This window comes from Neovison vison, chromosome 6, assembly GCF_020171115.1.
Source record: "Neovison vison isolate M4711 chromosome 6, ASM_NN_V1, whole genome shotgun sequence".
NCBI classification, from domain to species: Eukaryota; Metazoa; Chordata; class Mammalia; order Carnivora; family Mustelidae; genus Neogale; species Neogale vison.
The window spans coordinates 209,107,638-209,128,673 of NC_058096.1; the positions used below are offsets into that span (position 1 = coordinate 209,107,638).

General features: G+C 47.3%; 1 protein-coding gene across 2 annotated transcripts in view; it reads left to right on the forward strand.

The window, feature by feature from the left end:
• The window catches only part of CDCP1 (CUB domain containing protein 1), a 58,350-nt gene that overhangs the window by 23,744 nt on the left and 13,570 nt on the right, over positions 1-21,036 (forward strand). For both annotated transcript variants that reach the window (XM_044253746.1, XM_044253745.1), the window contains exons 2-4: positions 6,254-6,472; positions 10,658-11,020; positions 11,983-12,351. In XM_044253746.1, coding sequence (XP_044109681.1) covers positions 10,663-11,020; positions 11,983-12,351 — 727 coding nt within the window. In that variant the 5' untranslated portion in view covers positions 6,254-6,472; positions 10,658-10,662. The remainder of the gene's footprint in view (positions 1-6,253; positions 6,473-10,657; positions 11,021-11,982; positions 12,352-21,036) is intronic.

The window sequence follows — 21,036 nt, forward strand, 5'->3', positions numbered from 1 at the left end:
GAGAGAGGGATGTTGACGTGCAGTGAGATCTCTTCCTAAGAAAGGACGGGGCTGTTTTGGCCAGGACTTCTTCCCCGTATAGATTTGCTTTGGAATCTGACTCCCACGCAGGCTGTGACTAGATCAGCCGTGCTGATTCACGATTATACCACTTGGCTTCTGCGTTCTGTCTCCCGAGACGTCCTGAGCTCTCCTGCAGAGCATTATTCATCTTATTAAACGTCTCCTGGTGTCCAGGCTGGGCCCAGGTCCTGCTGGAAGCTGCTTGGTCCGTCTTTGGTGGATGGAGAGTGACTGGAAGCCAACCCCCCCAGGGAACCACACCCAGAATCGAGGCAGCTGGTTCTGGCCCATCTAAGAATGTTTGAATCACGTGTGACGGTCTTTTGAACTTTACTTGGCAAAGCGGGGCCAGATAACTTGCCCAGTGCGTGTCTGGTAGAATCCCCTTCTTTGAGTTTCTTTTCCTTGCGTGTGCTTCCCTTGAAAAGAAATAGCATGACAGGGAGAAGAAATAATAGGGACGTGTGTAGGATATCCTGTGATCCGGTGATTAATGAATGGTGAATAATGAATGGTGATTAAAACAATTGGAAATTCCCGCCTGAGAAGCCGCTGGTGAGGCAGAAACTAGCAAAGTTGTCCTAATAAGGAGAGGTCAGAAGGCAGGAGAGTGAAGAAGAGAAATGTGATTCATGAGCAGCAGCTCAGAGCCTGGGAGCCTGCCCGAGCCCACAGAGCCCAGGAGCCCACGCGCTGCTTCCGCGAGGCTTGGCTTGGATTTCTTTCCACCTGGAAGACCTCGAAATCACACTAGAATCTGGAGCGTTGTCTGAGTTTCTGTGAACCCGGGTAATTGATCTTCCAAAATATGACACCAGAGGAATACCAGACTCCTAGGGAGGCAAAAGCAAGAGATGCTGAAGGAGAAAACACCCAACCACTTTCTTTAAATTACAATGCATTTGTTAAGCTGACCCCGTGGGGGGTGGCCGTGGTGGTGGGGGGGGGGGGGGCTGAGATTTATTCCAGTGTTGGGATTTCCAGTTTCAGGGTATGATTAATGATGGTGAGTGTAGAAGAGGAAAATGTGCAAGCAACATGTCTTTCTGACGCTCGGAGCCTCTGTGATGAGTTGTAAGTTATTTTACTCAAGCAATGAGGGTCTCTCTGCTACTGACTGGTAGAGCTGGGTCAAGGTGGGGAAGGGGAGTCCAGAATCCAAGCATGTCCATGGTTGGATAATTAGTCTCTCACTCCCCATCTGACCCCTCTGCTAATCTATGCAAATATATGCATCACTGAGGATGAGGGGAGCAGTCCTAAACGTGATGTGTCCTTGACTGTGACCCCAGGAAACAACCCATCATGCAAATCGATCTTTACCGATTTATAAAAGTTGCTGAGCCTGGGCTTTACTGCGCATGGTTTTCTCTGGGCGATGTGCTGGGAAGAGAGTGGGGATTCTCCAGTCCCAGGTACGGAAGGAGAGCTATAAACCGTGGCTGGGCAGTGGAATGTGCTGGGCTGGCCGCCAGGAAGGCAGAACAAGAGGGAACATGGTGAGTGATAAAAGTACGCTCATCTGCTTTCAACGTTTCATCTTCTTGATTTGCAAAACAAGTTAGAATGAAAATCTGGGTTATTTCGATCCAAACTAAAAAATATAAATAACAGTTAACATTAGCGATGCGTGGAGGAAGGATTGGGGTGTTCAATAACGAGTTGGGACAGTTGGCTTTCCATATGGGAAAAAATAGTAAAAGTGAATCCCTACCTCCCAGCCCAGACAAAACAAAGTGTTTCCAATACAGATTCCCAGGTCCCAGGGTGGGCATTCCGGACCTCGGGACTTCATCGTTCTTGAAGTCCTCCAGAGACCATTTAGAAATGGGGGCACCTGGGTGGCTCAGTTGGTTGAGCATCTAACTCTTTATTTCAGCCCAGGGTCGTGGGATCAAGCCTCGTGTGGGGCTCTATGCTCAGTAGGGAATCTGCTTGGGATTCTCTCTCTCTCTCTCTCCTTCTGTCCCTCCCCTGCTCTCTCTCTCTTTGAAGCAAATAAATAAATAAATAAATCTTCAAAAAACGAAAAGGATCCCCTGGTCTGGACTATTAACTACCTGGGGGCAGGGACTCCAGCGGTTTTTGATGTTAAATCATTTGCGCCAGGTTTGGTCCCCTAGAACATATTATGAACCCAATGTTTATGGCATGAATACAGGATTTCAAAGATTCTAAAACAAACACTTTTTTTCTAAAAAGGATCATCCATTTTTCTTTGCTGTAGAACAGATTGTCACATACCCAGAATTAGTTGTAGGTACCAACCTGCCTCCAAGCACGAGGGAAAAGCCGGGGGGAGGCATCATGGCGAGATTAGTCTTGTTCCCGAAATCTCATTTAAAGATATTTGAAAATATTACCCATACCATGAGAGAAACAAGACCCACCCCAAAATATTATTAAACCATATTTTAACTATGGTCATGACTACTCTTTGTTTCATTTATTAAGTGCCTGCTTTGTGCAGAAACACCATCTTCCTAACACAAGTTTTTCCCTCTTTTTTGTTTATTAAGGCAGAACTTACATATAATCAACTTCACCAATTTTAGGTGTGTAGGCGATGAATTTTGGCATCTGGGTACAATGTATAATCCCCTCCATGGTCAAGATTCAAAATGGTTCTCGGGTCCTACAAAGGCTCCAGCCCCTGCCCCCACCTCCCTGGGCAGACAACTGCTGATCTGCTTAGGATCTAACACTTTATTAAAATAACAATAATCAGGGGCACCTGGGAGCAGGAGTCTGCTTCTCCCTCTTCCTCTGCCTCTCCCCCTGCTTGTGCTCTCTCTGTCTCTCTCTCTCTCTCTCAAATGAATAAATAAAATCTTTAAAAAAAAAAAAAAAAAGAGTAGAGAAGAAACAGACAACCTCACTAGCCCGGCTACAGTCCTGAGACAACGCCACTTCCTGTGACAGTGACCTAGCCCCGCCGCAGACCCGGAGTTGGAGGCCACGAAGGCGCATACCACGCTTTCCAAAACTGGGTGTTCCAAGAATTTTTTGCAGATAGCGTGGTAAGACCTTTTGATGATTGCAGGAAGAAAACACAAGGTTAACATACACCACTTGGATATCAGTCCGACAACTGGGTTTCTAAACACCAGGTCTAGCTTCATTTTAATCTGATGTCTTCAAGAACCCCGGGCCTCCAGCACGTGCTCTCTCGCTCTCTCTCTCTGAAGATTTTAAATGGCTATGCTGCTTGAAGGTGAAGCATTGGAGTAAATAAGCTTCTGCCTCAGAGAGTGTCTTCTCTCTCTCTGAAGCTGTTAATTAAGAAGCTCAGAGCCCCGGGTTCCCACCAAGATTGATTAGCACAGACTGAAATCCAGGGGTGATTCTATGTCTGTGAGATACTTCCAAAGGCAGCCAGGCAAGAATATGGAGATGAGAGTTTTCACTGGAGCCCTTGAGAGGCTCCTGCCTTCTGCCTCCACATAGGCTTTCAGCACTGCCTAGATCCTGAACCTACCATGGAAAAAGGCAGGCCAGTTCCTGTTGTCATAAGGTAGGCAGGTGCTCATATTCTAATCATGGGCAGCAAGAACAAATGAACACGTAACACAGTGGTCTCAGTCAAAGACCTCAACAGGGGCGCCTGGGCGGCTCAGTGGATTAAGCCTCTGCTTTCGGCTCAGGTCATGATCCTGGGGTCCTGGGATCGAGCTCCACAACAGGCTCTCTGCTCAGCGGGAAGCCTGCTTCTCCCTCCCCCACTCAACCCTGCTTGTGTTCCTTCTCTTGCTGTCTCTCTCTCTATCAAATAAATAAATAAAATCTTTTAAAAAAAAGAATAGAGCAGGGAGGGACAAAAAGCAGAAAGACTGGGAATGGGAGGTGAAGGGAAAAATTTAGGGGGCTGGTCAGGGAAGGCTGCTCTGAGGTGACCTTTCAGCTGAGACAGGAATACCAAAAAGAACCCAGCTGTTGCTAGAGAAAGAGTGTTTCTAGAAATCAAGACCAGCATGTGCAAAGGCCCTGGGGATGTGAAAGAGGGTAGTGTATTCAAGAAGACAAAGGAGGCCCAAGCACAGTAACCAAACCAGAGAGTGGGGGTACAAGCTGAAGTTGGAGAGATTAGACATTTTGTTCCAAAAAATGCAAACTTAAGCCAACTTGAAAGGCAAGTTGGGAAGGCAGCTGAGCTGGGGCGCCAGCGTTCCAAGCCATGTGTCTCTGCCGGGCTGTAGTCAGGAATGCTGACAAAGGGGCAAAGTCACTTCTTCCTTAGGTACCGATGATCATAGACTCGGAGCTGGCCAGAAACGTAGAATTATTCTAGCCCAACCCCCTCATTTTACAAATGAAGGAACAGAGGCTCAAAGAGGGTAAAGGTCTTCTTGATAAAACGGAGAAAATGTTTGCAGTTTATTATCACAGATTGAGGGTTCAATTTCCACTACTGTAAAAAGAGCTGCTGGCTGGCCAGCCTAGAGCAGAGTGAACAAGGCGGGCGAGAGGTTCAAGAGGAGGTTGACAAAAGTCCCAACATGAGACCACACACAGCGGCTAGCCTAGGAAACACAGTGCACTCCTACCTTCCTGTGGGAGGGAAAACACACAAAACTCTCATGGCAGCTAGCAGTTTTGATCAAATGAAAACACGTGGCTGGTCAAAAACCACCACCTGGGGCGCCTGGGTGGCTCAGTGGGTTAAAGCCTCTGCCTTCAGCTCAGGTCATGATCTGGATCGAGCCCCACATAGGGCTCTCTGCTCTGCAGGGAGCCTGCTTTCTCCTCTCTCTCTCTGCCTGCCTCTCTGCCTACTTGTGATCTCTGTCAAATAAATAAATAAAATCTTAAAAAAAAATCCTGGAAAGCAGAGGCACCTGGATGGCTCAGATGGTTAAGCGTCTGCCTTTGCCTCAGGTCATGATTCCAGGGTCCTGGGATGGAGCCCCACTTCTGGCTCCCTGCTCACCGGGGAATCTGCATCTCCCTCTCCCTCTGCCTCTCCCCCTGCTTGTGCTCTCTCTGCCTCCCTCTCTCTCTGTGTCAAATGAATAAATAGAATCTTTAAAAATAAAAAAACTGGAAAGCACTCAAATGTCCCTCAACAAGTGTGTGGATAGATAAACCGGAGTTGATACAGGCAACAGAATATCACTCAGCAATAAAAAGAAACACATTATGAATCCCTGTGGGAACACGAACACGGAGTAAACTCCCAAACATGTTGAGCAAAGGAACCAGGTACAAAAGAGAACATGCTGTAGGATTCTGTTTAAATGAAGGTCTGGATCAGGCAATGGAGAGTTCTCTGGGACCAGAAGCTGAGGTTGACTGTAAAGGGACATTAAAGGAACATTTAGAAGGGATGAAAATTTTTTATACCTTGACTGTTGTGGTGGTCATGTGTACATATGTTTGTTAAAACACTTAAAATGGAAAAAAAAAAAACACTTAAAATGAGTGTAATTTATATACATTAAAATGAATTTAATGTATATAAATTACATCTCAATAAAGTTGATTTTAAAAAATACATTGTTAGGGACACCTGGGTGGCCCAATTGGTTAAGCATCTGTCGGCTCAGGTCATGAGCTCAGGGTCCTGGGATGGAGCCCCACATGGGATTCCCTGCTCAGCGGGGAGCCTGCTTCTCCCTCTCCTTCGGCCCCTCCCCCCTACTATGCAAGCTCTCTCTCTCCCTCTCTCTCTCTCTCAAATAAATAAATAAAATCTTTTAAAAAAAAATTTTCCCTAGCCTCCACTATTGTGTGTGTATATGTACTGGGCATGTGAAGCATTCGGGGCGGGGACAGCAGCTCTTTGCAAACAAATACGTCCCCGGAGAGGAAGACAGTTTCTGTACGTGGACTTTGGTCTACAGTCAGTATGGAGACAGGGTGTGGCAGTTCCTCTGATCGCTCTGTAATGCTGCACAGATGGGGTATGAACACATACTGCTCAAAACATCTAGGCTGTGGTCTAGTGTTTTTAAGTTTTAGAAAAATTCATAAAGCAAACGAGACGCGTGTCAATACCCCATCAGCAACTGGCATCTTCTTTCTCATTGGTAAGGACATCACTGTCATGTTACATCACCCCCCGCACCCCTTCTCAGACCTGGAGGGAGGGAACAAAGGTGTCAAAGAGAGCATACTTCCTGCACCAACAGAAGGGGACAGCAGCAATTTAGGAGACCTAAATAAATCATCCTGTTTTTCTTTCCTCCTCCAGGAGTTTCTGAGATTGCCCTGCCGCACGGAAGTGGCATTACGGTTTTCATAAAGCCTGGGACCTCACCCCTGGGACCCCTGCCACTGAAGCCCTGTTACATCAATAGTTATAAAAAACATAAAACTTCATTGACCATCAAATCTGGAGAAAAAGAGGTCTTTTCCTTCACCTGCCATGACCCAGAGAAGCACTTTGTCATTGAGATCCAGAAGAATATCGGTAAGTACACACTCACCAATGTTTGGCCTCCCTGCCACTGGGGAAATGCCTCTAATGATGAAACTCACACTTTTTAGCTATAATGTGGCTGCTGGTGGTTCTCAGCCCTTTACACAGGTTACATTGTTGAAGCTCCAAAACAGCCCTAGGAGAAACTCACAAAGACAGTGACTTGCCTAAGATAGCATACCTATTAAGTAGAAGCAGGGCAAGAACCCAAGTGCTCTGCAGAACATTGTGCCACACTGTTTCTTGACAGAGCTATAGATCTTCCTTCTGGTCTGGAATGCTCCAGCAGATGTGCTAAGTTTAAAGTGTTTGAACTAAAGCTTGAAAGCTAATTTAATTCAGATTTAAACTAATTAAATTCTAAACTAAAATTTTGCTGACAAGGAACAGAAAGCAAGGGAGCAGGAAGGCAAAGAAATTGGAGGGACCCCTGGGTCGCCCATCGATGGAGTTCAAGACTCTTGATCTGGGGATTGTAGGGTCGAGTCCCACATTGGGTATAGAGGTTACTGTAAAAATCTTAAAAGAAAGAAAGGAAAGAAGGGAGGAAGAAAGGGAAAGAAATTGGACAGCTGGGTACATAAGGCTGGGGAGGTGGGTCCAAGAGGCACAGTGGGGAAAACAGCAGCTTTGAGGCTAAGGGAGCTGGGTCTGGATTCAAGCTTCAGGCTTCTGATCATGTGAGTTCATCACGTGGCTTTAAATGAGTCACTTAACCGTTTTGTGACTTGGTGTTTTCTTCTATAAAATAAGATTCAATGTACCAACCAGCAGGGCTCTTTTGAGGGTGAGATAAACTAATGGCCTAAAAATGTTTGACACACAAGGTAACAAACTGCAACTATGTGGGACTCTTGTTATTCTTCATCATGTGAACTTGGGATGGGAAGGAGATTGACACAAGATATAAGCACCAGGCAGAGAGAATTAAATGTAGAATTTCCTAATTGCTTTAAGGTGGGCATGCCAACTAGTAGCCTAGAGGTAGTAAGATCAAGGAGAACATGATTTGCGATCCAATCAAAGCCATACTCAGAAAATTTATTTTGCTTTTCATTGAAAATAAATAAATCAGACAATAGATAGGCAAGAAAAGGGAGTAAAATAAACCTTGGGAAGAAGTTCAGAAAACCGAAAGGAGGGCGCCTAGGTGGCTCCGTCCGTTAAGTGTCTGATCCTAGAGTCCTAGAGTTAAGAGCTGATCCTAGATGGAGCCCCGTGGCAGGCTCCCTGCTCAGTGGGGAGCCTGCTTCTCCCTCTCCTTCTGCCACCCTCCTCCATTCATGCTCGCTCCCTCTCTTTCATTCTCGCTCTCTCTCAAATAAATAAAATCTTTAAAAAGAAAGACAGAGAAATTAAAGTACTTTCCAGCAGCTTTAAATCTACATCTGGGAACGCCTGGGTGGCTCACCTGCTTGGACGACGGCCTTCAGCTCAGGTCATGATCCTGGAGTCCTGGGATCGAATCCCGCATCGGGCTCCCAGCTCCACGGGGAGTCTGCATCTCTTTCTGACCTTCTCCTCACTCATGCCCTCTCTCACTGTCTCTCTCTCAAATAAATAAATAAAATCTTTTTAAAAAAATTTTTTACATTTAAAAAATTAAAAAAAAAAAAAACTACATCCAATAGGGGCGCCTGGGTGGCTCAGTGGTTAAAGCCTCTGCCTTCAGCTCAGGTCATGATCTCAGGGTCCTGCGATAGAACCCCGCATTGGGCTCTCTGCTCGGTAGGGAGCCTGCTTCCCCCTCTCTCTCTGCCTGCCTCTCTGCCTATTTGTGATCTCTCTCTCTCTGTCAAATAAATAAAGCCTTTAAAAAAAACAAAAACAACTGCATCTGATAACTAAAGCTAAGACACTGTTCTCTATAAAGACTAATTAAATAGACAAATCTCTGACTATTCCCCCGGAAAAAAAAGAAAGAGAACTTACAGATACACAGCATTGAAAGGATAAATGTTGACTGAATGACATTTACAGAGACGATTTCTAAAATAGGCTATGCAAAACATTATGATAATAAGTGTGAAAATATGAATAAAAGGACTAATTTGGGGGACAAATGCAATGAGCCAGATTGACTCCGATGAAGTTAGGAGATCTAAATAAATAAATAACCAAGGAGAAGGTTGGAAACCGTGTCCAAGATGGAGGAAAGCAGGGTTTGGGTCAGTTAGACATGGTTTCATAGAGAATCCTATAAAGTTTTAAGGAGAAGATAAGTTCTTATATTTAAACCATTCCAGAGGAGGGCTGGCAAATCTTTTCTGAGAAAGGCTGGATAGTAAATCTCAGATTGTCTCCAAACCAACCACTTGAGCTCTGCTGTGACAGGGGGAAATAACCACAAATAGGGAAACATGGACAGTGATGTCCCACATGTTTATGCTTGGTGGCCAGGATTGGGCTGGGCTGGTCCCATGAACTGTGATTTGGTGACCCCTGTTCTAGAGCACAGAAAGAGGTGAATTTTTATAGTTGATGTAATAAGATTCTTACAAACCTAATATCAAACTGTACCAGGGCGCTAAAACAAAACAAAACACAAAACCCTCACAGTCTCTAAAGAGGGTTAAGAGATCCCATGAGAGCCCAGCAGGAGCCAATCCAGGTGGCCCTGGGCGCATTGGAGGTGTGGCTGGAAATCCCTGAGAGGAGTGGCTTTTTTTTTTTCCCGAGATTTTTATTTATTCATTTGAGAGAGAGAGAGAGCGAGCATGAGCAGGGGGGAGGGGCAGAGGGAGAAGCAGACTCCCTGCTGACCTGGGAGCCGGGTGAGACTCAATCCCAGGACCCAGGGATCACGACCTGAGCTGAAGGCAGATGCTCAACCGACTGAGCCATCCAGGTGCTCCAGAGATGGCTTGGTATCATGGAGTTTCTCTGAGCTCCTGAAAATAGTTCCTATCTTTACCTATACACAGAATTTAGCTTTAGCTACCTTCGTTGCCTTATCATCTCAGCCCGTTTCATAGGTAAGGGAGCACGATGTGTTGGCAAGAACTCGGGTGGACCAAACACAAGCCTGGGCTTTCCTCCTGGGATTGCGTGCGCTGCAAACAGGCTTGTCGCCCAGACTCCAGGACCGCTTTGCAAAACTGAGAGTTCAGGCAGGAATGATCTCGGAGGTCCTAGCCAGCTCTGAAATTCTCCTGTGATCCCACTTTGCGTTGGTGGTCCTTTCAGACACCCCACTGGAGCAGCTTGAGGGGTGGGGAGAGTTCTGGTTCCAGAGGCCAGAAGCCACTGCGCCTTTAGGATTCCCTGCGCCAGACACAGCAAAGTCACCCTTTTCTGCGTGGCTTCTATCACTTCTTCTACGGGCTCATTTTCTCCTTAAGAGTAATGTTTCTTGCTTCGTTTTAAAAGGCTGAGGAAACTAGATACATCAAAGGATGTCATTCGCTGTTTGCCTATTAAAAAAAAAAAAAAATTCAACAGCACTGGTCGTAAAACCGCAGCATGACAGCCCCGAGGCAGAATGATAACTGTGCCTCTGGGTTCCCGCCGTGAAGGGGGTTGTAAGTTCCGAGTACTCGGTATGTTGATGGAAAAACCAGTCTTAAAAGGCTGAGCTTCGCCCTGTGCCTTCACAACTATGAGACTGTGACTATCTCAGACCCAGGGGAACGTGGGTATCCCAGAGTCCAGGTTCCATTGCAAAGGGCCCCCATCTGGCTTACTAAGTTCGGAAAACACAGTCGTTAGGAGATATCTTGCGTCTGGTTCTCTGGAAGCAGAGCCTGATGCGGGGATTCTTCAGTCATCTGTCCAGAGGGTGCCCTTGGAGCGAGGAAGCTGTGAGAACATAGAGCCAAGGGAGGAAGTAAATGAAGTGTGATTTTAGCTCAAGTGTAGCCACAGGCTGATGTGGGCATTGCCAGGCTGTGTCCCTTGAAACAAGGACGTCAGGGTTTTTCACCCCTACCTTGGGGAATAGTGATTGGCTGTGGGCTGCTACCTACCCTGGGAGGGGGAGGAGATGCAGTTGGTCCCTTCATTTGGGTCTCTGGCCCAAGGGGGTTCCCTGCAGCCCCCCAGCTTTCCCTCTAGCACCCATATGGCCAGGAGATCGTGCCTTTGCCTGGTAAGGGAGGCGAGGGCAGGCAGCGTCTGCTTCAGGGGTCAGGAGACGTCGTCTTGGTGACCAAACTTGCTTTTGTGACTGTGTTTCAGACTGCATGTCAGGCCCCTGTCCGTTTGGGGACGTCCAGCTTCAGCCCTCAATATCGACGCTGCCCACCCTCAACAGAACCTTCATCTGGGACGTCAAAGCTCACAAGAGCATTGGTCTAGAGCTGCAGTTCTCCACCCCTCGCCTGAGGCAGATTGGGCCCGGGGAGAGCTGTCCAGATGGAGTCACTCACTCCATCAGCGGCCGCATTGATGCCACCACAGTCAAGATCGGGACCTTCTGCAGCAACGGCACGGTGTCCCGCATCAAAATGCAAGAAGGGGTGAAAATGGCCTTACACTTGCCCTGGTTCCACAAGCGGAACATCTCCGGCTTCAGCATCGCAAACCGGTCTTCTATAAAACGTAAGCACGCCCTCCATCTCTGCCGCCCCCCACTCCACACTCCCCCCCTGCCCCCCCCTCACCCCGTCAGTTTGGCGCAGGCTGAAACCTACAAACCCCACCCCCCTGTTCTAGGTCTGGAGCAGATGTCCGCACTATTGTATGATTCCCCCTGAATTCCTCCAAGGAAGATCCCACTCTTCTGGAGGTGGTGCAGATCCCCTGGTGTGAACCCAGCCTTCTCCATTAAGCAAACAGTGCGGCCACTCTCTTTCCTTGGTCTTTTGTGCCCCTGAGGTTTGTTTTCAGGACAGGAAGTGGGATGGATCTACAGACCTCCTCCCTTGATTACCTCATGGCTGATTCCTTTGTCCCATCTTCGAGCCCTTTCACGGTTCCCGAAATTGTATCCTTGGTGTGCTGGAGCCAGTTCACACCCGTTCATGACAGCTGGTGGTTGAACGTTCAGGAATTTTGTGAGCTGATGCTAAACGGAGCCATTCATAGAAATAAAATGGTATAAACTTACAGTGAGGATAAATTCGTTTCGATGCTCAAAACTCATCGCCTCCTAATTATTTTGCTGCATTTGACTGTTACCCATACCCTTGAGATTATTGATATCGATCGTACCTCTGTGGCCAAAATGCCATACAGACGGGCAAACTACTGCCCATCTGCTCCAAACTCCACATTCATATCCTGTTGGTGGCTTGAAATCAGCCCTGGTGGGAGTATTCACAGCAAGGAAATGCGCAGACACTACAAATAAGGGCTTTGATTTTTCCCCCTGCTGGGTCGGTCCTTCAACATTTAGTCACCCACCCCAGGCGTATCCTTATCTGGGAATAAGACCACACCCAGAGCTCAGGAGCTGAGGGTCGCTCTCACAGCTTCCTTACCCTGCTGCCTTTCCGGCAGGGTTAGGGTCTGGGACAGGGTCTAATCTCCTCCTGTTCTCGTTTGGGTCCGACTCCCGACAGGACTGTGCATCATAGAATCTGTGTTTGAGGGTGAAGGCTCGGCAACGCTGATGTCTGCCAACTACCCAGATGGCTTCCCTGAGGACGAGCTCATGACTTGGCAGTTTGTCATCCCCGCGCACCTGCGGGCGAGCGTCTCCTTCCTCCACTTCAACGTCTCCAACTGTGAGAAGAAGGAGGAGCGGGTTGAATACTACATCCCGGGCTCCACCACCAACCCTGAGGTATTCAGGCTGGAGGACAAGCAGCCCGGGAACATGGCCGGGAACTTCAACCTCTCTCTGCAGGGCTGTGACCAAGATGCCCAAAACCCAGGGGTCCTCCGGCTGCAGTTTCAAGTTTTGGTCCAACATCCACAAAATGAAAGCAGTAAGTGAGCCCCAATTTCCTTTCCCCCCTCCTCCTCCAGCTCCTTCTTTCTTTCCTGGATAGTCTACGTGGCGTGAGGTCCCTTTCCTATTTTTCTTCTGTGGCTTTGGGCACATTTGGACTCTGGACTTCAGAAGAGTTTCAGGAAGTGTGTTGCCAGGCAGTAAAACAGGCTCATGGGTGAATGTCCGGCATGGCGCTCCATTTCAACACAGTAAGAAGCAAATGGGAAATTGCAGGCTATTTTTTTAAACAAAAGGGTTGGAAGGTTACTTTTACTTTCTTTTTTCTTTTTTCTTTTTTTTTTTTTTTTTTTGGAGGGAGAAAGCATGAGCTGTGGGGAAATGGTCAGGAGGAAAGAGAAAATCTTAACCAGGTTCCACACCCAGCACAGAGCTTGATGTGGGGCTCCATCTCATGACCTGAGTGAAAGAATTGGACACTTAACTGACTTAGTCCCCCAGGCATCCCCAGAAGGTTACTTTCTAGATCACCTGTCTTGACCCTCTGTGTGAATCAGAACGGCACCAGGACCGTCGGCTGGTGGACCCTGTTTAATTGGCCGAGTGCCCCGTACCATGCACAAACACACTCCGTGCCGAGCCTTGACCTAAGCACGCTAAGCCTTAGTACAACCTTATAGGGGAGGCAGGAATTATCCTCAATTACGCGAAAAAACTGGAGGTTCAGAGACCGTTTAGAACTAGCCCAACGTTACACAGCTTGTCAGGAACTGAGCAAACCTCAGAACCCAGAGCCCGTGCTCTGGGTCACTCTGAACCCCGGCTGTGTTGATGAGAACAAGGTTGCTCATCCCTTTACACACATTTACTGAGATGCCGTGAACCCAGAAAAGGTGCATCAGGGCCAGGACTAGGACAAAGTGCCCGGCATGCAACACGGAAGGAGGCACCCCTTCTGAGACGGAGGTGCTCCCCCTCAGGGTAGAGTACGTACAAAGTCAGCCCCTGAGGGCGAGTGCTTCCTTGAACTTGGCTCCGTGGGGGGGCGGTGTAGATATTGAAACCAAAGGTCCGAGAGGAGTTCAGAGTGGCTGTTCCTGGGGCCTGTCTATCAGCTGGAGTCTATGAAGGACCAAGGGTATGACTGGTTGTCTTGAGCCCGTGACATAGTCTCAGGAGTTCTGTCCCAAAGGACTGATTCTCAGCCTTTTTTTGATCAGTATTTACCTCCGGGAAGTAGACGGAGCCAGGCAGAAATGGTTAAGTGGCAACATGACGTTTATTTCAGTAGAGCTGATAAACATCTGGAAAGCCACCATGTGGGACCCACCCCAGGGGCTGCCCCTCGGATGCTGCCTGGGGAATACCCTCTGGGTTTTTCCGGAAGCTGCAGCCCCAGCATGACCTAAGATGCCTTTTGATTTACAATAACCTTATAGACGGCATCACTGTGTGCGTGTGTGTCGTCCAACACACTTTTGTCACAACCATGTAAACATCTGGAGATGGTGTGAATTTGAGTTTAGGAGACCAGGGGATTTGTTTATCTTTTGTTTGTGCCGATTTATTGCATTGCCTGGAACAAGAGCTCAGTTGGTTTCCGCAACTCATCAAATTGTTAAACCGACTTTAGCCAGACCACAACCCAGAAGAGGTTTGCAGGAGGTCCTGGAAACTCCCAGGACTTCAAGGCCAGAAGCGCACAACAGGTTGGCAGGAATTCCAGGAGGACACTCATGGCAGAGCCTGGTACTTTCCAGCATACTGGAGAGGCCCAGATGTTTGGTGCCCCTCATTGCCACTGTCAGGGGCTCTATGTGTTGTTTCTGCTCTTTATTGGCCTTGAAATGAGAAAGAAGAAGGTTTGGGGTGGGGAGATGCTTCAGGAGATTGAGTGCCTTGGTTAGGAGCCTCTGCCTTTCCTTCCTGTGAGAGTGAGGAGGGAGGCAAATCTCCTGCAGCTGGTCCGCCAATGGAGGCCTCCCTCCTGCTTCCCAGGCCAGTATTTCTTGCCCCTTGATTGTCTCCCTTTGTCCCCAGCAGAAGAAACAACCGTCCAAACCAAAGCCACGACTCCAAGTGCGCTTGTGGGGCGGGGTTTGCATTCATCACACACCGTGATGTCAATCTGTCTGCACATCTGGGTCCCACTGAATTCCTCCCAGTCAGGAATTTGTTTTATTCCTCCATCTTCCCACACCCACCATGGTTTCTGGCACATTCCAGGCCCTTTGTAAGTCTTTATCCTAATCTGAGGCAGCCCAAAGTGGCCCAAGAACCGGAGGCACCATCCAATGGCACAGCCCATCGGAAGGGGCAAGTGGATATGCCTCGGTGGGGGCATCCGGGAGAGTGGCTGTCCCAGGAAGCCAAATGAGGGGAAGAGTGTGAGAAAGAAAAGCAGGAGACCTTCTCAAGCCTAGAGATTGGCTGTCAACAGCAGCCACGCAAAGCCAAAGCCTCAGCAAGAGTAGCGGCAGCCATCAGAGCCTCAGCCAGCGCCCAGGACGGTCATCCTATCCTCCACAGCAGGACTTGACTACAGTGGGCCCACACTGCAAAAAAAAAAAAAAGATATAAAAATATAAACGATCTCTAAAGGTAGGAAGCTGAGATATTACCTTGAACCTAATTGTCTGCTCCCAAAATCCCTGCTGTCAACCCTCTCGCTACTTTATTGTGGGGGGGTTTTTTGTTTTTTTTTTTTAAAGATTTTGTCTATTTTTTGAGAGAGAGAGAGAGAGCATGAGCAAGGGGGAGGTGCAGATGGAGAAGCAAACTCCCCGCTGAGCAGGGAGCCTGATGCAGGGCTCCATCCCAGGACCCCTGGATCATGACCTGAGCTAAAGGCAGATGCTTAACTGACTGAGCCACCCTCCTTTGCTCAAGAGTATCAGATAGGCAGGCGCCTGGGCTCCCTGCTCAGAGGGAAGCCTGTTTCTCCCTCTCCCACTCCCCCTCCTTATGTTCCCTCTCTCCCTGTGTCTCTATCAAGTAAATAAATAAAATCTTTTTTAAAAAATAAAATAATAATAATTTTAAAAATATATCAGATAGGCTCAAACTAGACCCAGAGTAGACTAGGAGAAGCCCTCCAGGGGTGTCTTTCCATGGCTTGACCACAGACATGCTATGAGGAATGTGGGCCGCCCTGGGCCTGAGGAGAGCCCCCTGGCCTGCTGTGACCATGTTTGTGAGCACTGACCACTTAGGCTGCCCAAAGCACACAGCTCAGCTGAGTTCAAGAGCTCAATTCACGTTCATCTCTACCAAACAAATCTTGTTTTTCAGTGTTCCATTTTGCACTCTCTTCTTTATTTTTTAATTTTTTAAAAATACAAATAGTACAATACAGCTGACCCTTGAACAACGTGGGTTTGAACTGCATGGGTCCATTTATACACAGATTTTTTTTTTCCAATAAATACAATATAATACCGTAAAAGGATTTTCTCTTCCTTAAGATTTTCTTTTCTTTCTTTCTTTTTCTTTTCTTTTCTTTTTTTTTTTTTTTTAAGATTGTATGTATTGGACAGAGAGCAAACGTGAGCAGGGAAAGGAACAGAGGGAGAGAGAGAAGCGGGCTTCCCACTAAGCAGAGAGCCCAGCCTGGGGCCTGATCCCAGGATCCCAAGATCATGACCCGAGCCGAAGGCAGACATCCAATCAACTGATGCCACCCGGACGCCCGTCCTTATGATTTTCTTAATAACAATTTCTTTTCTCTAGCCGACTTTATTATAAGAATACAGTACCTTATACATATGACGTACAAAATACATGTTAATCGGCTATGTTAACTACCCTAACTAGTAGTTAAGTTTGGGGGGGGGGAGTCAAAAGTTACATGGACACTGTGGAAGGGAGTCAGCGCCCCTCACCCCATTGTTCAAGGGTCAACTGTACTACCTGTCATACCTGGTATTTGTGCCGCATCACTTCCTGGAAATACACAAAATAATTTTGTCCCTCTTGGAGCCTCATCCTCATAGTGACAGTAGAGAAACAACGTCTCTATTGTCTCCTGCAGTCTGTTCCTCTTTTTATATCATTTCTGCAAGGTCCAGTGGCCCTGGGGATACCGGTCCCACCAGCGAATAGTAACCTGCCCAACCATATGGTTCCCGTTAGCCAGGGCAGACTGCTAGCCTGCTGCCTTATGCATTCCCCTCCAGGTTTTCAAAGGTGTGGTCACTTCTTCTGAAAATACCAGACGGACGAGTATCTTTAGAACCCATGGGCTTCTGGGTTATTGTGACTCAACTAAGGTAGATGAACAGGAATTTCCAGCTTGTTACACCGTAGGTTTCCATTAACCAGTCTGAGTAAATGCTGGTTGGGGAAGCAGCCATATGGCTTCTTCCTATAGACCCCCAGAAGCTACCCAGAGCCGTTAAGGAAATGTTGACTTCATTCTGTTTTTGTCCTTTGGGGTAACTCAAGCTCTGTGAGTCTGACATTTGTCCTGGCAGAGTCGACCCATACGGTGGCCTCTTATTCCCATGGAGCCCATTTTGATTTTAAAATAAGGAATCTCGGGGATGCCTGGGTGGCTCTGTCAGTTAAACATCCGGCTCTTGATTTCAGCTCAAGTCACGATATCAGGGTCGTGAGATGGAGCCCCGTGTCTGGCTCGGCACTTCAGATTCTCTCTCTCCCTCTGCTCCTCCCCACCCCTCTCACACATGCGCACGCGCGCACACGCACACACACACACTCTATTTTAAAAAACCAATAAATAAAAATAAATAAATAAATAAAGTAAGTGAGAAATTTCTATCTACAGACACCACAAAAGTCATTAGAGGCCTTTTCAAAACTTCAGTCCATAAGCTAATCCCATCAAGGGTTTCCAGTGTCAATAAGGATCAAATAGTGAAAGACTGTCCTTTTATGGGGGCAGAGGGGAGGGGTCTTTTCAAATCTCCAGCCCAGGTATTTATTACAGGAAGGAAACGTGTGCCATGTTGTAGAGACAATATGGGATTCTCTTGCCGCAGGAAACGATCCCATTAGGTTCCTAGCCTTGAGCAAATGCTTGGAGTCTCTCTGAGGTCTCTTTCAGCTGTAACTGGTGACATTCGCACCTCTCCTGCTCCTCCTGCTGAGTGTAGGATAAGGCCACTTGTCAGAGCACACAGGCGACACTGAGTAAAATCTGTCTTATCTTTCCATAGATTTAGGAATGTGGATGGTGACATTTCCCTTTAAACCACCCCACCTGTGACACCTTCTGACATTTCCCTTTAAACCACCCCACCTGTGACACCTTCTGCCCAGACCCCAGAAGCCACCTATGAGCACATGCCTTAGGCAGCGTGGGAATTTACTGTGTCTACCCTGAGAGCCAACCAAAACTATGGAAAAGAAGCCATATCAAGTGACTAACAAAAGGGATGTATCTGCAGACCTGGAAAGCTGGACCCCTGCGATGTGTGAGCACAGAGGCCAGGGTCCTCCAGACATGCCCCCACGGAGCAAGGCCTGTCTTGCCCCAGAATCAGGATCATTTTCCTCAATAAACTCCACTCTCTGTTTTGGCTCAAGGGCAGGGTGTCTCATCACTCTCCCTTGATCATTCTACAGTGACTTTCAAAGGAAATAGGAACTGTAAAACCACAGGACCATTCCATGTGCACTAGAATGGCTAAAATGAGAAAGGCTGGCCACACCAAGTGTTGGCAAGAACGTGGGGCACTGGAACCCGGACACACGGTCGGCAGATGGGCACCAAGGTACAACCACGTGAGAGAACGATCTGGCAGAAATTTTCCTCCTAGGTAATTACCCTAGAGAAATGAAACCAGAAGTCTATTCAAAGATCCATAGAAGAACATGTATACAGAAGTTTTATTCGTCGTTGGAAACAACCTAAATCTCCATCAATCTAGGAACAAACAAGTGTGGTAAATTCATTCTGTGGAACTCCACTCCATGACAAGGAAAAAATGACTGATATCCATTTTTCTGAGGGAAAAAAAGCAACTGAGTACATTTTCCTGAGGGGGAATAAGCCACACAGGAGGGAGCACATACCGTATGATTCCGTTCATAGGAAATTCCAGAACAGGGGAACTCTGCAGTGATAGAAATCAGAAAGTGATGGCCTTCATGGGGCATGATTGGAAGCCAAGCAGAATTGACCACAAAGGGGCACAAAGGAACTTGCTGGAATAATTGGAATGTTCTAGATCGTGCTCTGGGTGATAGATACGATAGATATTGACAAAACTCATCACACTGAGCAATTAAGGTCTGTGCATTTTATTATATGTAAGTTACATGACCAAAAAAGGTCAAGGAAAGCTACAGCCGGTGGTTAGGGGGTTTTGGAGTCGGAATGCTACTAGCGAGCTGTGTGACTTGGGAGAAGTTACATTAGCTTTCTAAGCTTCGGATTTGTAGTTTATAAAAATCGACATGATTAAGACCGTATTGCCTTACACAAATCTAAATTTTGAACTTCCCAAAGGAAAGGTCCTTTTGTGGTTGCAGATCATCACTGGAGTACAGTGGGGGGCGGTAAAAACAGGTCAATATTTGAAGAACTGTCCTTGAACTAGAGCAAGTCTGACAAATGTGGTGCATTTCTTTTTTTTTTTTTTAAGATTTTATTTATTTATTTGACACACACAGAGAGAGATCACAAGCAGGCAGAGAGACAGGCGGGGGGGCAGGGCGGGGAAGCAGGCTCCCTGCCGAGCAGAGAGCCCTATGTGGGACTCGATCCCAGAACCCTGGGATCATGACCTGAGCCAAAGGCAGAGGCTTAACCCACTGAGCCACCCAGGCGCCCCCAATGTGGTGCATTTCTAATGCACATTGAGGGACAGCTTTGCTCTCATCTTGGGACCAGATAGATGGCTGTTGATACATTTTTTTCAGAGGGGGCATCATTCATATAGGAGTTTCGAGAAGCCAGACCCAGGGTTCCCATGGTTTCTTGTCTCTTCTGCCCAGCCACCGGCTAGAGAAGAGGAAACTGGGGTCCACAAAGGTCAGAAAGGGCTCAGGCTTTGTAATCTTAGTCCCACCATCTCCTGGTGTTTATTTCCCTGTCTGTCAAATAGGGGTGAGGAAGCCTACTACTCTAGATTGTATATTTATTCCCAAATCATCACCCCTTCTTTTGGGGGGGGATTAGATTTGCTGCCCCACTGGCTACAGGCTTGGCCACGTGAGTTTGCTTCTACCAATGAAATATGAGCAGAAGTAAGCATGCCCCTTCCAATCGGAAGCTTTACCACCCATTCTGTGGTTCACCTTTCAAACTCTGTCAGGAGACTGCCATGTCACAGAGCCTTCTCCTTCAGCCCAGATCTCAGAATTAAAAAGACGCAGGATGTCTGGGTGGCTCAGTCGGTTAAGCATCTGCCTTCAGCTCCCATCCTGATCCCAGGATCCTGGGAACAAGTCCCATGTCAGGCTCCCTGCTCAGCGGGGATCCTGCTTCTCCCTCTGCCCCTCCCCCCACTCATGCGTGCTCTCTCTTTCTCTTTCTCAAATAAATAAAATCTTAAAAAAAAAAAAAAGGAGAAGAAGAAGAAGAACTAAAAAGACAAGCCCTGATGCCACAGCCAGCTCACAGTGGATATATAAGGTGAATGAAGAATGAATCTTGGTTATTCTAAACCTTCAGATTTGGGGACCATTTGTTACTGCAGCATAACAGCCGGAGCTGACTGACACACGCCCTCTCAAGCACGTCATGAGGATTAACAAAGTAACACATCAAAGGGTCTCGACCATGTGCAAGATACACAGGTTATGGAGATCCCTGAAATTCACTTTCTGATGGGAAAAACAGACAACTAATTGGAAAATGAGGGCTTCCCATTAAAGAGAGATTTGCTTCCTTCTTAAACCACACTGTCATGGCATTTAAAACATTTCTAAAAGCATAAATTCCAAGGGAAATGATACATAGAAAGGAAACAATATTCTAACATTTCCCAGCATGGGACATAGAGGGGTAACTGATTCGGCAGACCCAAAAGTGCAAAGTGTAATCCCATAGTGGGAGACATCAAGAAGAAACTTTCCAAGGCAGGAATTGGCAACACACCACCTTCAGACTGAGAGCAAAAAGTGGGAGAAGCCACTCCAGCCCCAGATCCACCAAGCAGCCCAAGAACACTCCTCCCAGTTTCTTCCCTCGAGTAGGGAAGTTTTTGAACCAAAGATCCCAGTTGCACTGAAGGTAAAGGTGCTGAACTCAGGCAGCTTGAATAAGGTTAATGGGCCGGACTCTCCAGGCCCCATCCTGCTTCCTTCGTGGGAAGCCCTGAGTGAGTTTCCTTGATTTGGTGGATGGCGGGCTCTTCTCAGGGGTAATCCAACCAACCCAAGAGAAGAGGTTGAACACGTAGATGTTACGGGTTCCTCAGGAAGCAGTCTGGTCAGATCACCCTCCAGAGAAGCTCGGTCAGCAAGCAAGAGGTATTCCAAATCGTGTGTGGCGCCCCACGCTTGGCTCCTTTCCTGGGGTAACCACAGTTACGGATGTGTTGCATTTCTCTCCAGATCTTGTTTCTCTTCATTTCCATACATAAGTATATACACGTAGAAATAGCGATTACTTTTGATGCCGAGATTGTATAATCGGGTGGTGTCATAGTCAACATTTGTTCTACACTTGCTGTTTTAGTCAACACTGTATCTTGGAAGTTCTTAGATTGGTATATTTAGATTTCCCTCTTTCTTTTTTTTTTTTTTTAAGATT